The sequence below is a fragment of the Channa argus genome, chromosome 7 (genome assembly GCF_033026475.1).
Source record: "Channa argus isolate prfri chromosome 7, Channa argus male v1.0, whole genome shotgun sequence".
NCBI lineage: Eukaryota > Metazoa > Chordata > Actinopteri > Anabantiformes > Channidae > Channa > Channa argus.
This window is the reverse complement of record NC_090203.1, coordinates 13,735,890-13,752,468: the sequence shown is the minus strand read 5'-3', so window position 1 is coordinate 13,752,468 and position 16,579 is coordinate 13,735,890. Positions and strand designations below refer to the sequence as shown.

The 16,579-nt window shown below is 37.7% G+C and overlaps 1 protein-coding gene across 4 annotated transcripts; it reads right to left on the bottom strand.

The window, feature by feature from the left end:
- Positions 1–16: 16 nt before the first annotated feature.
- tax1bp1b (Tax1 (human T-cell leukemia virus type I) binding protein 1b) lies at positions 17–16,523 on the bottom strand. 4 transcript variants are annotated; one of them, XM_067509940.1, is made up of 18 exons: positions 16,391–16,523; positions 14,263–14,456; positions 11,022–11,124; positions 10,390–10,580; positions 9,773–9,931; positions 8,740–8,888; positions 7,645–7,735; positions 6,838–7,023; positions 6,177–6,428; positions 4,189–4,359; positions 3,894–3,966; positions 3,474–3,592; positions 3,209–3,334; positions 2,580–2,666; positions 1,797–1,998; positions 1,549–1,703; positions 1,319–1,413; positions 17–1,054 (listed from the first exon to the last, which is right to left on the bottom strand). In XM_067509940.1, the coding sequence occupies exons 2-18, from the start codon at positions 14,437–14,439 to the stop codon at positions 856–858; spliced, it is 2,535 nt and encodes an 844-aa protein (XP_067366041.1). In that variant the 5' UTR covers positions 14,440–14,456; positions 16,391–16,523; the 3' UTR covers positions 17–855. The 4 variants fall into 4 exon arrangements, with proteins under 4 accessions (XP_067366041.1, XP_067366042.1, XP_067366043.1 ...); XM_067509941.1 differs by having other exon boundaries at positions 1,797–1,899; XM_067509942.1 differs by lacking the exon at positions 3,209–3,334.
- Between the last annotated feature and the right edge of the window lie 56 nt (positions 16,524–16,579).

The window sequence follows — 16,579 nt, the reverse complement described above, 5'->3', positions numbered from 1 at the left end:
CACATGCATTGGTAACAACATTTTCAAACAGACTTTATTGATTCATATTAGATACAGGAAACTCACCTAGTAAATTAATCATTTCTATAAGTGAAATAACTTAATACTGTAAAAGATTAGAACAAAAGAAGGAAGTTTAACAGAAGGCTGGCATGCACAGATCAGCTGATGGTATGAAGTTTCTTAAGAATTCAGACACAAACATAACTTAATAACTGGAATAAAAGGAAACTTAACAAAATAAACCTATATCATACACAAAGTATCAAGGCTTTCACAATATCATTGGCTTTAATTACTCTAAAATAGATGATCTGGTGATATACTGTATAATCATGTCTAGATGCATTAACTGATGGTTTCTCCCTGGCTGCTTATAGTGCAACAAGGCTGCTTTCGAAAAATAATAGATACATGACTTATACAATGATGTTTAAGTGGGAAAGCACTTGGTTCAATGTTTCCAAATGTAAGCTTAGTAAAGACTTATCTCTTTCCCTGATAAGTTACTTCCTCTATTATAACATATCTGAGTCAATTTAAAGTTGTTATACATAGTACAAGAGTCTTATCCCCCTAAATTGTTCTAATCCAAATGAAGTGAAATCTTTTACCTATAAAAACATTGTTTTGCAAACAAATTCAGTAGCCCTGCAAAATACACCGAATTAGAAGGTCATTTTGAAATATCACATCACTTCAAAGTGTTTCTCTACATTAAAGTAACAAATGAAAAGTTGGTATAGTCCTAAATAGTGGATCCTCACACCATTACATGCAGAAAAGAGTGCAGAGTGATTTATTTTAGTGGTTGACAGGTAGTAGGCAGAGCAGATGTGCTGATTTTCTGTTTCTTTAGTCAAAATTGAGCTGGTGACCATCGAAGTGAGTGAGAACATGATTCTCAAACACCTTCTGGTCGCAGTCCAGGGGGAACTGCTCGCTGCACATGGGGCAGATTTTCCAGTGGCTTTCCACATGTTCTTCAAACTTGCTCTGGTCATAGTTGGGTGGAAAGATGACCTCACACAGTGGGCACCGTTTCATGTCCATACTGCACATGAGAAGAGGATAGCAGAAAGGCAGGGATCATGTTAGCAGTAAAGTGATGATGTGAGCAAACCAGAAGCACAGGCTAATAAACAGCATCTGTCTGATGCGATGTGGGTGGCCTATTGCTTAAATAATACCAACAAAAGGGGGGGATTATACAGGAGAACAAACACTTTACACATGTTACAATGCACAGCTTTAGAAACTGCAGGGTGCAGCTATGTTGGATGGCATTTGTGAAAGAAGGCATCTGAGGATGTGTTACCTGGGATCAAAGCAGAAACCAGTTTGTCCATCATTCACAAATGGGCTGTGAGTTTCAGTTGCTGTGGGCTTTTCATTATTACTTTCAGTATTACCCTGAAAAAGAAATTTAAAACAGAATTTATAACATCTATGCACTTATACCATTGTTATAGACATTTAGCAAGAGGGGGAGAATTTGGTCCTTTGTACAGCATTAGGTGCATATGGCACATAGAGAGAGGCTCTTACGTTGTTGTTTTGCTTTTCCTCTGACTCCTCATGGCCTTCTGGCCGGCTGTGGTTGCGGGAGGGTTGGATACACACCACATTACTGTCCCAAGAAGGCAGACCCACAGGGGGTAGCCTGAGCAGCTGGTCATCTAAGAACTCCTCATCTGCCTCATCTTCAGAAAGAGAATTTAGAGACACAGCTACTGTAAATAGTCGTTTCTATTAGTGGTGAAACGCAGATGCTACTTTCAGAAAAGAAAATCAACCTTTTGAGTCTGAGATGGAGTAAGGATTCCCAAACTGCAGCTTGGTGGGGCTCTGGGACACAAGCAGGGGGGTGGGAGCATCCTGGGTGTAAGGGACCGGGTACTGCAGGAACAAAGGCACACTGGATTGGCTACTCTCCAAACTGGTTTTCTCCCCTGCCCCCTGATCTCCCTTTTTGCTGTTGCTGCCCTTCTGAAGCTCCTGAGTTACACAAAAGCAGAATTTACAATTTTTATAACAACAAAGAGCAGTAAAATAAAATACTAGCACAGACACAATCTTTTGTGAAGAGCTTCATATGTTGTTTCATACCTCTGTGCCTCCCAATTGGTCAAGACAAGTAATACAACAATGGTGCAATCACACAGCAGCTCCTGACCTGTGAATTTCTGCCTTTTCTTTCACGCCTACAAACAATTTAATTAGTGCCTTCATTAAAAAATGAAACTCTTCTCATTTGCAAAGGGAATAGGATGCAGTGTTTTATTGACGTTAGTTGCAGACGCCAATGTAATTTACAGTCTAAACCTCAAATTGGCTTATTCTGCTCCTCTTAGCAGTAACAACGTTACCTCGAAGCAATATTTTTTTCATTGAGGACCCCGTTGTGGTCCAAAGTAATGGAATGGAAAATAAGAACTCATTTACTTTGCTCCTACAATTAGGGACATATTAAACACAGACCGGATTGAGAGGGATAAAATGCCAGTAGAATGGCACTTTTCAGGGAATTTTTAGAGTGGAAAAGGTCTATAAAACAGAAAATGAAAGCTGTCACTAACCCCCTCCAGTTTTTCCTTCTCCTTTATAACAAGTGCTAGTGTGTCTTTCACTTCCTTCAGCTCCCGTCCCTTCTCTGCTACTTGGCTCTGAAGTAAAGAGACACAAAAACAGAGAAATTAATAGTAACTTACTTTTCTGAAACATCTGATATGTGCTACTTATTAAAAAAATACCTTCAGAAACATGTGTGTAACATTAATTGACCAGTCATAAAAGGCTTCCCTTTCCTGAGGACTGATTTATGTACAATACTTCTCAAAGCAAAACAACCTGTTTGAATTCTTCTGAGACATTAAGCAAATATCCGTCTGATCTGAGCCAAGCACAGCATTAGCCAGGCAACTGGAGAGGAGTCCTCTGAGCCAAGCTTCACTTTTCTCCAGAGCCTGACATAAACAGCAGTAAAATGTCATGTTGCAGATAGGCCCACTCATAAACAACACTGTCAGAGAGGCCATGTTCCAGGGGAGAAGTAGCATCAAAGGCCTGATTCCTGAGCTATACCAGCCATATACAGTGGCAAACGCACAGGAGAGTCCAAAGACAGACATACTTCGAAGGCAGCAGAGCACTGCTGATAGTTGATGGCCTGAGCAGTGTTAAGTGCTTGTACTCTGGCTATACTAACCTTGTAGCGATCTTCCTCAGCTGCCAGCTGAAGCTTCAGGTTCTCATTGGTCTTCAGTTGCTCCTTAAATTTTACCTCCATCTTGGCCAGCTCATCAGCAAACATGCAGCAACGCTCCTTCTCCTCCTAAAGAGGAGTGAGTCAAATATTGACTAACCCTCTTTTCATCAGATGACAGCTTTGTACAACAGAAATCCTTTACCACAGGGCTTTAGCATTCCATTATGCGACCAGTAGCATGATGTAAAAAAAATGCATCTCTTACCGCCAGCATCTGCTTGCATTTCCTGTATTTGTCATTTCGGTCAGTTGCTTCTCTGCTGATGCCTTTAAGCTTTTCCTGGATGATTGCCTCCAGCATGGGATCAGCAGATCCTGGACTCCCTACAAAAACATAGAAATCAAATCATTCCAGTCAAGTTTCTTTTACGTCTTTTCAATGACCTACTTACACAGACTTTACCATGATGTGGAATTACAACTCATACATATAGTTAAAAAGTATCCCAAGAAATAAAGTTTATTAGTTGGTTGATTTCTAATGCAAAACAGAAAACTCAAGGCAAGCACCTTGCAAGAAATCCTACTGTTGGGAACCCTAAAAAACATTTGAACATTGTGTACGCTGTTTTAAGTGCAATTGTTTATACTGCAAGTTACATTTTGTCGGTTACACATAATGTACCTGGCACGGACGTGTCTGGACTTGCTGAGGCAGGGACAATTGTCACCTCTTGTGCTGAGCTTTTCTTTAGCTCCTAGACAGAAAACAAAGTGATGAAATTTTGCCGTAAGCATTACTACTGATAACGTAACAAAGATTGACATTAATAGATTATGGAAATTGTAGATGTGAGCTGGTTACACATAAAATAATCAGTACACAGCAAAGGTAAAAGAGCGCAACTGTGACAGACAGGCATAATAGTAGTATCTGTCACATGTATTCATTATGTTAGCAGATATCTGATGGGACTGACCCCTTGATGCTCAGAGAGTTTAAGCACTTGTTTCTGCAGTCGCTGGCACTCCTTGTATTTCTCCTTGTAGTGTTCTGCAGCCATATGAAGCCGGAGTTTCAGGTCTTCCACCTCCCTCTGCAGCTCTGCTACAACAGCTGGGTCAGCAGCAGCTTCTTCCTCTACTTTGGCCTGTTGATGAAAAACATTACAATACAACAGAACAAACATATTAAACGCATAAATGGGTACAAAGGAAGTCTTATTCATCAGTGTGAGTAATCATCTACAATATCTAAAATACTTGTAATGATAATTTTGTGCTGTCAGTGATTCAATTAATTAATGCCAATAAAAACAAAAATAAATACTCAGTTATGTACCTAAGGAAATTGTGTTAATCAAAAATACTGTCATGTTTTTTTCTATATTTAGTTTCCCCACAGAGAATATAGGTAAAGACTCACAGCCCCAGCTTAAAAAGGCAAAACACATGGATTGCTCAATTTGCATACCAGTATTGGGTAATGGGCCCCATACGACAGAATGTCCCAATACAATGCATAGATACTGTATTAGAACAAAACCGAGGGTTATCTCTATCTACCTGTGTTGAACATAAGGAGAAATTTCAGCTGTTTGGAAATATTTTAAGATAAATATGGACCTCAAGGTAAAATCAACTGCAAGCTTTGCTTCTCTGCTCTCTGTGTCCGTGCAGGGGAGGGAGGTTTGCTCACTGACACATGTTGCCAAGCAAAGACAAAGTTGCGTATTTTCCTCAAAAAAACAATAAATCAATATACACACAACCAAGTCCACCAAGTACAAGTAGTTTATCAAACAGGTGGTGAACAGGCAGAACAAAAACTTCACCTCTGTGCCCACTCTAACCATACGGCAATCATTACAATGATTCTAGTGGTTTGTTTTGAGAAAAAATAAAATCAAATGCTAATTTTTGTCACTGAGTTTATAGAGCTAATTATATGAAAAATGGTTGAATTATTTTAGTAGTTCAGGCTAAGACCAACCAAGGTTGTCCAGCACAGAGTCTGTTCTCAGGCGAGGATAATGCCACAGAAACTTCAATTGCTGGGGATCACACTCTTGAAAATGGTTAAGTATCAGTGTGTTAAAGTTTGCTGCGAAGTACTAAAAACTCCATCAATTACACATTTCATTTATTTGAAATGATGGATGAAGTATTAACCTATGTTAACTTTTGAATGTTATCCTTTGGCGCATATTTAATCACATTCAGAAAATGAAGTCATTACACTTTTATGATAGAAAGTCTGCATGATTTTTAAGTATATGTAACGATAAGTAGTATTAGCAAGATGTAAGTTCTCATACTCCCTCTGGGAAAAAGTGGTATTGGTGCTTCCCTGGCAGAAGCAGTTAGATCCCTTGTTGTACAGGCTTTATGTTTCCATTATTTTGCTCTTTATACTATGACAACCCCTCCCTGTTTCCCTGCCATGCTTTGCTGGTTGTCTTGGTAAGTGTGAGTGGTTGTTAGTGTGAAAAGCTTTAACAGAGCAGGCCACCTGCATCACTGATTTCAGACTTTTAAAATGCTTTGATTTACTTATTTAAACATTTGCTAAATTTCATCATTTTTACTTTTGACTCAAACCCTATGATGTGCTTCATCCTTCTTTGTCCCTTAACCTTAAGCCAGTTCAACAAAGGCATTGCAGCATTGCCTTAAACACTCAAGGCAAAGCTGTACGATATGAGATTTATTTTTGTAATGCTTTTGATGTTTAGCTTAAAAAATTTCATATGTTTTGAATTCAAATAAATAAAGAAAAAAACAAAAAACATACAAATTTTCTTATTTTTATGATCTTCTTTTTTGAATATTACTACTCTTTTACAAAGAATCAAGCACAACACCTACTCCTGACCCCCATTATAACAAACACGTGTAATAATGTTATGTTCATACAAATCAAATTTAAGCAATGAATCCTGTCATGTAGATTATTTATCATCCTTACTGCTTCCTGCTTGGCCTCTGTCTTCAGATGCTCTATCACGAACTCCAGGCGGACACACTGGGCCTGAGCTTCGGTCTTGGCCTGGCTAAGGGCATCAACCTCCACCTTCATGCGATAGAGCTCAGACATGGTACGGTCTCGGGCACTAGACGCGTCCCTCAACTCGGCAGCTAAGAGGGAAGTCTGCTGCTGGTTGGCTTGGAGCTGCTCTTCCTTCTGCCTCAGCTGCTCCTTCAAGGCCTTCATTTCTCCCTGCCAGAACAGAAACATCTTGGGTGAAGGGTTTTTTTTCTGTTTCTTTTTTCTGTAAGGTCAATACACTGATCAGCCAACTAGAGGTTTTATTTTTTAGGTGGATAAGAGTCACCATGGGTATTCTGACCAGTCTCCAGCTACACAGCTCCATACTCAACAAGCTGTAATGCACAGCGTGCTCTAAAACCAGTTGGTCATGGCAAGCACTACATTTTCCCAAGTTCATCCCTGTCCATCACAACATTAACAAGATGGTTTTGACAATGTCACTAATAATGTGTGAATATTCTTGTTATTAATCTCTAAATAATCATGATATGAGAATAAATCACACTTAATACTCTATTGGACAAATCTACCTAGATGTTGTTGTCTTTTATTAATTACAAAACAATATTCTTTGTACCAGGGGGGGAACTTTGGCCATGATCTCTCTGTACTGCTTCTCCTTCTCAGTGAGGCATGCCTGCAGACGTGCCACCTCTTCTTTAAATTGGGCAATGGTGTTTTCCTTGTTTACATCCACAGACTTCAGCATCTGTAGCTCTGCACTCAGCTTAGTGTTCTCAAGCTCCCGGTTTTTCAGGTGAATCTAGTACACACACAGACACGCACATACACACACAGTGACAACGTTATTAAAGAAAATAAGTTATAAAACATGAAGTTGTTGGCTCATTTATACAACCCGATCATGTACCAAAGAGCATACCCCTATTAAAATAAATGTTGCATGACCTCAATTACAAAACAGAGATTGAGATAGGCCCATAAAGTTTTCCTTTTGCAACAGCCCCAGTGTGAGGGTGCAAGTTAAATTAGGTATGGTTTTTGGCTCCATTTACGTGGCGATAGTACAGTATGTGGCCCTCCCAGTTCCTGTGCAGTGCTCACCACAAGAAAGACAGCAACATCCGAAGGACCAAAAAGAGGCATGCCCTATTTAGACTAAACGTTTGGGCATGAATATACAAAATACACTCAGTTATAAAAGGTAAAAAATAAGGAAAAAAAACACAAAAGTCAATGAAGTTGACTTTTGACTTTTAGAACTCTAAGATAATAAAAAAATATTGTAAATTGTACCAATAGTAGCCTAAACCTTCGTATCTTTTTTATTCTTGGGCTTAATGTAGTAACAGATGATTTAAGATTACCACAGGAGAAGCATTATCACAATAAAACAAGAAATGCATTGTTATCAGTACATTACCTTGTAGAGTTCCTTCTCATCCTTCTCATTTTTGAGATGAGATTCAAGTGCCTCCTTCTCTGAAGTCAGTTTCTTTAGTCTATCCCTGAGACTAAAGAAAATGTAATATAAAAGATTAGTCACAATGTATAATCAGAATCATTATGTCTATAGTGTTTAAAATAACCAATTACATTTACATTTACATTTTTATCCAAAGCGACTTACAAGTGAGGTACAAGGCAAGCAAAAATCTAAGTCAAGGTGAAAACATCAAAGCAAAGTCCTATCAGAAAAGTGTTCACAGTTCACGAGATGCAAGTGCAAGAAAGAGCAGAAAGAATTTTTTTGGTTTGTTTTTTTTGTTTTTAAAGAGATTTAAGTGCATAGGAAGATGCGGAAGAGTTTTGTTTTCAGCAGTTTTTTGAATATTGGGAGAGTCAGCTGAGCGTGCAGAGTTCGGTAGCTCGTTCCACCATCGTGGGATCATTGCGCTAAACAGTTTTGCTTGTTGTCTTCTGTGCGGTGCTGGGACCACAATTAGTGAATCCTAATCTTTAAAAGTTACCAACTACTGCCTTCTCAACCCCCTACATTTTTTTCACCTTTGGGCTTTTTTTCAGGGATGCTACAGTGGATCACTGGTCTCATGCTGATTTGGCAATTTATTTTTACACCGGATGCCCTTCCTGATATAACCCTCCCTGAAATAACCCTCCCCACTGGTGATGGGGATGGGCAATTTGGGAATTAGTGTTTTACCCAGAGACACTTCTGACATGTGGTTGGGGAGAGCGGGTTACAAATCTCCAACCCTATAGATGGTGGGTGGCCACCAACTGAGCCTCTGACCCCCTTCTTGACACCACATCGGCCTTCCTCTCGAGTCGATATTACAGCGGACATATTTTTAAATTGACAAATAAATGCATAAATTTAGACACAAATCTCACAATTCTGTGTACTCCAATAACAAAAATCTATTCTTAGTGTGACCTTACCTAGGTTATTCTGATCATCTAAATAAGTTATCACGTAAAAAACCCAACTCTCTGTCCATGTTATATAAACAGGCAAACTGGTGAATCTTTGACAACCCCTCCATCCTGAACTCACCTGTCCAGCTCAGTTTCCTTTTGCAGGCCTTTCTGGGTGACTCCAATCAGGTCCTCCTCCAACTGTATAACCCGGGCTGTAGCCTCCTCCAGTCTTCTCTTTACTTCCTCTTTCTCTTCTTGCAGGGCCTGGGAAGAATTCTGTACTTCCTAGGAGACAAAAGATATATTGTTGGAAACAGATGGAAGTATGAAAAAAAGCAAACACCAAACAAAATATGGAGGAATGTTTGGTAACGTGCATGTGCTAATGCATGATCTTTTATAAATTAAATTAAATAACTTAATTACTGCCAAACTTAAATAAAACTGTGTTAACATGGCAAAGTAATGCTAGCTTGCTGTTATATCACTTTACATCTTTGACTCTTAGCTTGTGGAAAGTATATGTATAACATAAAAAGTTTATTGTCTTTGACTTGTCTAGCATTTCAAACTTAAAAGGTGAAATCAAAAAGCAAAAGGAAATATATTTTTATAGTTTGTTTATAGGCAGAATTTCGGAATCTTTATATTCACACCACATAAAAAAAATCATATAAAAAGTATAGTCATAAAATTAACAGCCACAAAATTGTAATCATGTTTTCATCTGAAAGCTGTTTTAAAACCTGCAGATTTATGGCAAAGGACAGCAATATGAATTATTACTAACACCCGCTTTTAAGACTTAATGTTATGCTATAAAAAGCTGAACTACAACTTTGATAATACAGACATTCATATCTGTCAGATTTTGATTTACAGTATAATGTTAGTGGACCATGAGTTTAGATAGCTTGCCATAATTGCACTTTTCCACTAGGGGGTGCTAAGAGACTGTTTGGCCAAATGTAAAATTATACAATAACTCCAATAACAACAATTTCACCTCACCATCCATCATATAGATTATCTCAATATGTGCTGCATCAATCAAGCTCAAATATGCTGTATCATTAAAGACAAACAAGAAACTTAGTCTCATTGACAAAAGTTTTACATCTTTCTTCCCCTCCTCACTGCTCTCACTCCAAGTTGACTTACTGGCTTACCTGGTTCTCTTTTTTCAGTTGGGAACAGGCTTCTTTCAGCTGCTCACACTCCTTCTGCAGGCTCTCTTTCACAGCTTCTAGCTGCTCTTTCTCTTGCTGCAGAAGGGCCATGTTTTTAACGAGCTCATCTTTCTCTCTCTGCGCTTCTTCCACCTTTTGCTATAGAGAACATAAAAAACAAACAAAACCCCCAAAAGTTAAGTCATCACTTATAGAGGTCCTTTAAAAAACTCACATTTGATCCTAATGACAACAAATGTCATATATTAATATTTATATTGTGTTTACATAACTTCTTACTTTTTTCCCCTATAAAATACATTTGAAGGAGTATTTCATTATTATTAGTATTAGGCCTGGAGATTCGTCAACGATTGGCAAAATTGACTTTTTTTAAATGACTACCCTCTGGCAAATTTGAGCTATATTTATTCAACATAGCAAAAATGGCTTGAAAATAAAAAACTGAATGGCACAAAATGTACCTAGGATCTCCTAACTTCTTAAACGTTAATAACGAAGAATACTGCAAAAAACAATTAGACACAGTGTCCCTTGATGTGACAGCCAAAAAAGAGGGGTGAACAATGATGTACTAAGGAGTAGGAACACGGTACCTCAAGGAAGCCAGCCTTTGTGGTGACCACCAGGATATCAGAGTTACATTCATCCTCAACAGTCAGCAGTTCGTCCTCTGAGGGGCTGTTGGCACGAAACTGAAATGGTGTACTGGCTCCCCGGATCTCCCCTTTGTGGGTCACATAACAGAACTGGTAGAACTCACCATCATCATTGGGCACATAATATCCTATAAAAAGGAGGACATGCAATTAATGCAGCACAAGATATTGCTTCCCACCCTGATATTCACATTAGTACTTAGCTTAATTGCACACTTATCCAAAAGTTATAAAAAAAAACTGCAAATCTTTAAGACAAACGTGATATATCTGCGTGAAAGTGCAGAAACACTGAAGCTGTGACCTTATCATCAGAATCTAAGAACATCAGACATGTTTATTCCCTTTGTGGTAGTTTCCATTACTTTATAAAAATAAGTATAGTAGTTTAAAAAATTCTCCTAAACCAAAATGTCTTTAACATCAGCACATGGCTTTAAGTGGAAAATATCCTATTTAACTCTATTCAGTTATTTGGTATTTGATTTTAACAATTTTCTGAAAAGCCTGCTGATATGTGGTTTTTAAAAAGGTGTCAAAATTATATTAAAACTATGGTATGACCATACCCTGAAAGACCACTGTTCTGTTGACTGCGGTGCCTTCCACATAGTTCTCAGGAAGAGGCGACCACAAGAATGTGTAATAGTCCCTCGCTGTGCTCCAACCAACCTGTGAGACATTGCGGGGAAACATTTCAACCAGGCCCTCACACCACATCAGTGCAAGATAATAATAATAACGAAGGATTAACAGGGATACTTTTTGGAATCCACAAAGTGGCACTACCAAAATATCTCTAACAGGTTTACTACAGTAATCATAGTATTTTCAGCCTATGTTGGGAAGATCGTCTTAATGTCCCGTGCTGAGTTTGACTTTCTTTCCTATGAAAAAAAGCAGTTTTTGCAAACAACTCCAACTCCTGGTCAACATGTGCAAGTGCCCCAGCACTTTTCATGAACAAGCCCAACTGTGGAAATACAGCTACAACTCACTTCTAACAGGAAGAGGAAAATAGGTGAAAATTTTATACAAGGGCAACTTGAAAATGAAAACCAAAATGTAATTATAAGTTTTTTATGTGTTGTTAACTGATGGCTGATGGGGGAGGAATACAAAAAATACATCCATAACTGCAGCCTGGTGCCATAAAACTGTCACACCATATCAGAGTCACATTGAGCTGGCTGGCTTTTGAGTGTGTGCACACTCAGGCACACATATTCACCAACAATAAGGCAAGTTGAACTGGCCTATTACACCAGCTGAGAAATAAAACTTAGTTTTAGTCGTTGATTTAGTTCTTAAAACAGTTTTTAAAATATTAAAGCAACCAGGTCACTTTATAATATAAGCTCTTTTGGACAGCTGCAACAGATGTTTCTTGTTGTGAAGGCAGGCTTTTTCCACTATCTTGGAAGGTTATTTTCTCAACTATGTACAAACAGCCTACAGCTACAATACTATGAGTGTTCATCAGAGCCAGAGATAGAAGGCCCTGGTGCTCTACAACCCCCAATTGTTACCAGTGCAGTTCCAGCCACCAGCAGTAAAGAACAGGAAGCAATTAAAACATGCACCTAGTTAGTGAGTGTCATTACTGAAGGCTAGCCTTCACCAGCCCACTCATTAGAGCTGCAGAGATGGTGGTGGGTGAAAATTCTGAGAGTAACTCTTTTACTTACAACAGACTGGTCTGCAATGTGTATAAATAGCAGGAGAGGAGATCGATATGGTGTAGAACCAACATAAAAACTGGAATGACTCAAATGGCTGCACTGTGAGACTAAAATGTTCAAAAAATACAACATATGATCATAAAACCCAACAAAGCAACATGTATTTTTATTTTAAATATAATAATAAATTAGCATTACAGCAGGTAATATATTGTTTTTGTGCCAATCAGACTGTATAAATTCAGGAGTAAGTTGTTCATCAACCACAGAGAGGTTTTGTTCAAAGACAGGTTAATTTTAATGCTGTTTCTGCTTTCTCCTCATCCACATTTGACAACATGTCTCAAAACCATTCCTGTACGAAGCCTACAGCAGCCCATATCAAGCAGTATAGGAAATGTGGGAGCATAAAAGTGCTGCCTTTGTCCAGGTACAAAAAGGAACCTGTGTCTTATTTATTTTAGGCTGACCTGAATGGATAGCAAAATGTGAAAGTAATTCATGTTCAATTGGAACTAAACCATAAAACTTTTTTGTATAACCTAAATCACTTCAGTAGACAAATTTGGACATTTGCAAGATATTCATGTATTCATACCCACATATAAAAACTTTTGAAAAGAAGTATCAATACAAGTGATCCCAGAATCTCTTCTGCTTGACTGGGAGCTAGTGGTGACATCAAACGACTCTTTTGTCAGCACAGCCAAGAACATTTACACTATTCGCAATACTGCATTTTCCAGCTCAGATATTCAAGATATATATAGTACTATATACACCCTTTCAAGGCAACAGATATCTCATCTGTTTAACTTGCAGCTACACCCTGCGATGGCATTAACAAACACTAAAAGTCTCAATCTGTAACATTTTTACACTAATATAAACACTTCAAAATTGTAACTGTTGTAACTTAACTTGTATTAAAGTGAATAGCTTCTTTGTCATTGCAATACCAGCCCCAAACCCTCATATACAGGATATTAACTTTTGAGTGGTGTCTTTTAGTGGACTTTTGAGCTGTTGCAGAAGGGGCATAACAGTTTATGGCACCAAATAGCATGGTATTCTCAGAAAACATGCATTCATGCAATACGTTCATGTGTATGCTTAGCATGACTAATCGCAAATTAATCTAGGTCATCTAAGGAAGTGAGGATGAGAAACAGGGAGACTGGACAGTCTTTCACTTGTTGGAGAGTGCTAAAAAAATAAAACTATACAAGACAGATGTGCAGCTGCCATTCTTACTTTGTGATTATTAAGTAATAACTTATCAGCTGGCTTGTTACCTTTTGCGTTGTTGTGTTGCTTAATGTGCGGTTAATCATCCAAGCATGCCATCAGAAATTTAGCCAATGCAAACTTCCTAATTAACACACTAACTTGATAGCTGAAATGGTAATACCCAAATTATACTTTTTGTCAAGGATGTTTTCTTATTATAATTATTTTAATTGGCTAGCTGCTATGTTTGTGTAAATTCTGACTGCGCTGAAAGAAGTATGTATATTTACTCGAATGTACAACACCGAGCTTTGTTTGTGGTTAGCATGCACAACCTGTTAGTGTTCTTTGCCGGTTCAGAAACAGCTTCCCCTAGTAAACACATGTACTGCAGTCCATGAAGAGGACTCAAACCGTGACTGGTATTTATGAGAGCTGTGTAAAAGGACTCAAACTCAGCAACAGTAGGAGACAAAAACACTACCAATTCCTGCACACTGGGACTTAAAGGTGAGAAACACCATCGGGCAGGATGCAAAATGTTCTAATGTTGTGGCCACCCTATTTAAAATGAATCAGCCAAAACATTAGAACCACCTCTTCCTATAATAAACTCCAGTACGCCTCCACTAGCCACTTTGACCTCAATAACAGAAGCAGTACTATTATCACCTTTCTGACAGTCAAGTATTAAGACAGTATTGGATGGCATTAAATTGCAGCTAAATTACAATCCAAATAAATGGCTTCTAAATGTCCACTGAATTCATGCATTTAAATCAAAAGGTCCTCACTCCAGAGTAGAGCGAACTGTACATAGCATGTCGTTATATGTTATCTCGTGTGTTTTTCAAAAAGTTTAATAATACACTGTAATACACTGAATTAGTTTATTTACCTTGAATATGCCAACCCAGTCCTTTGGATTTGGTTTGATGAACTGTGTCAGGGTGTAGTGACACTCCAGTGCTGCATGTGGAAGGTAACTCTTCCCAACATTCTGGAAAATGACGTGGGCAAAGTTTGATGTGTCCATATTGTTGCTTAAAAAAGTCCTGTCTAGGAACAGTGCCATGAATCACTCAGCAGTGGCTGCATAGAAAGAGACGAGCAACAAAATCTTTGATTAACAATACCCATGTAATAAGCTTACAGTGACTGAGAACAGGTAAAGAATGAAGCCATATATATATATATATAATTTTAGCTTTAATCAGATTTTTTGATTTGTTGTTAAATGTGCTTAGAATAATTTCAAAGTTTTGTATCAGCAGTTTGTTTGGGTAAAGGTTACTTTCCTTATCGACACAGATAAAATGAAAAGTGGGTCTAATCATTGCTGCAATTTAAAGAATGTTTGACTGTAAAAAAGTTATAGTTTTCATTCAAATTTATCATTTTGGAATGAGAGAGCACCCTGACAGACTACCTTGACTAGGTGAAAACAAGGTGAAAAGAAAAACAAATTTCAAAGTTTATCGGCAGGAAGTAGCTTTCACATGATCAGAAAAATTATTATTTGTCACTGGAAAACCCCAGCAAAATCCATGGCACCAAAGTTTACAGTACAAATCATGACTTTTTACTTCCAACACATGTAGGACAAAAACATCAGGAGTTAAGGGCATAGTAGCTGTATGCATATACCATTAATTTATCTTAAACACCCTTATTAGTATTTGTATATGTTTAAGGCATTTATATCTTTCAGCAGCCTGAGGAATAAATCTGGGTTAATACAACAGGGAGATTCAAATTTCTTGAGTTTAAGTGTAAACGTTGACTGCTAAAACACAGTTACACTGACACCACTAATGCATTGATATGCAAAAGATTATGACAATTGCTACTAATTTTTTATGATATTGTAGAAATATCTTGTTTCTGTACTGGATCCAAGCATTTATGTTTCGGATTACTTTCCCTTTACTTTGTTTTAAAAGTATATTTAAAATGTAGACACCTAAAATATCTCAAATTACATTTACAATTCATTCAGAAAAAGGCAATTTTTTTTTTATTTTATAAAAATAAACGTTGCATTTTTAAATTCATTTATTTAGTTTTGCCTTCGGAGCAGACTTTTTAAATCTATATATTTCAAAGTATTAAATCCATTTATCTGTAAACAATAATCAGACAACCTTTATTTTTGATACTTGGCACATTCACGCCTCAAAATTTATAATGACTTTTTAATTGAGTCACTATTTGGAATTTCCTTTTACTAACATAAGAAATATTAACCGCTTAATGATTTTCTTTTGGGACACTGTGTATTCTGGAAAATGTATCACAATACCACCGCAATCTCTTTAAATTAGAGGACAGCAGAATAAGATTCGAAACAAGTTATCTTTAGTTTAACTTAACACTACACCATGATCTATGTATGGGGGATTAACGTTAGTTCGCCTTCAGAGTGTTTTGGGCCTCAGCTGATACAATATTGACCGATGCACTCAAATTACGCCCGTGACTTTAAAAACCATTTCCTCGGATGACGATTCGTAAGTCTTAACAACATTGTCGTCTACGGAAAGTTTTGAAACCTGTTGTATATTTCGACAACGGTCGACAGTGATGAAGAAAATTATCAAATGACGAATGAATCTTAGCTACGAACCTCGAAGGAAGGCCTAACACGAAAAAGAGATCATATCTGACTTGGTTAGCTATGCAGCTAACTAGCCAGCTAACGTTAACAACAATAACTGTCGATATCAGCACACGTAAAAACGAAGACACACTTGACCAAATAAAGTGTATAAACTACCAAACCAAATAACGTTACAAATAAGGTAGGACAAAGTATAGTTCGTAAGATAACGTTATATTCCTTTAACCAAAAACAGCAGCTAACTACAGAGCAATGCTATCAACTGGAGGACAAGGTTAGCTAGCTAACATAAACAGTGTAGCTATTCCGTTTCTCGAAGCAGCCTCTAAAATAGCATGCCAATGAGAGAAAATATCGACAATCACAATACTATCAGTTATATTTATACAATAAATCTTAAACATACCCAGCTGCCATGTTGAACAGTCGCTGAAACTTAAACGTATCATAAAAACAATTGTTGACGCAGTTCAGTGCTTTCCCATGCCCACTTCCTGGAATAATAATAACACTGCGTCATTTCCGGAAACGGGACCTACTTGGGATTCCCATTCTGTTATTATTATTAGACTAAATGTCTCATGCAATCAACTAT

Bases quoted from the DNA above. Each gene is read 5' to 3' on its own strand.
- tax1bp1b (XM_067509940.1), bottom strand. From the start codon at position 14,439: ATGGCACTGTTCCTAGACAGGACTTTTTTAAGCAACAATATGGACACA. The intron at 7,024-7,644 runs GTAATGTACTGA...TGTGTGTACTAG, and splicing joins ATGAGAAGGAACTCTACAAG to ATTCACCTGAAAAACCGGGA. The intron at 2,667-3,208 runs GTTAGTATAGCC...TCTTTACTTCAG, and splicing joins CTGAGGAAGATCGCTACAAG to AGCCAAGTAGCAGAGAAGGG.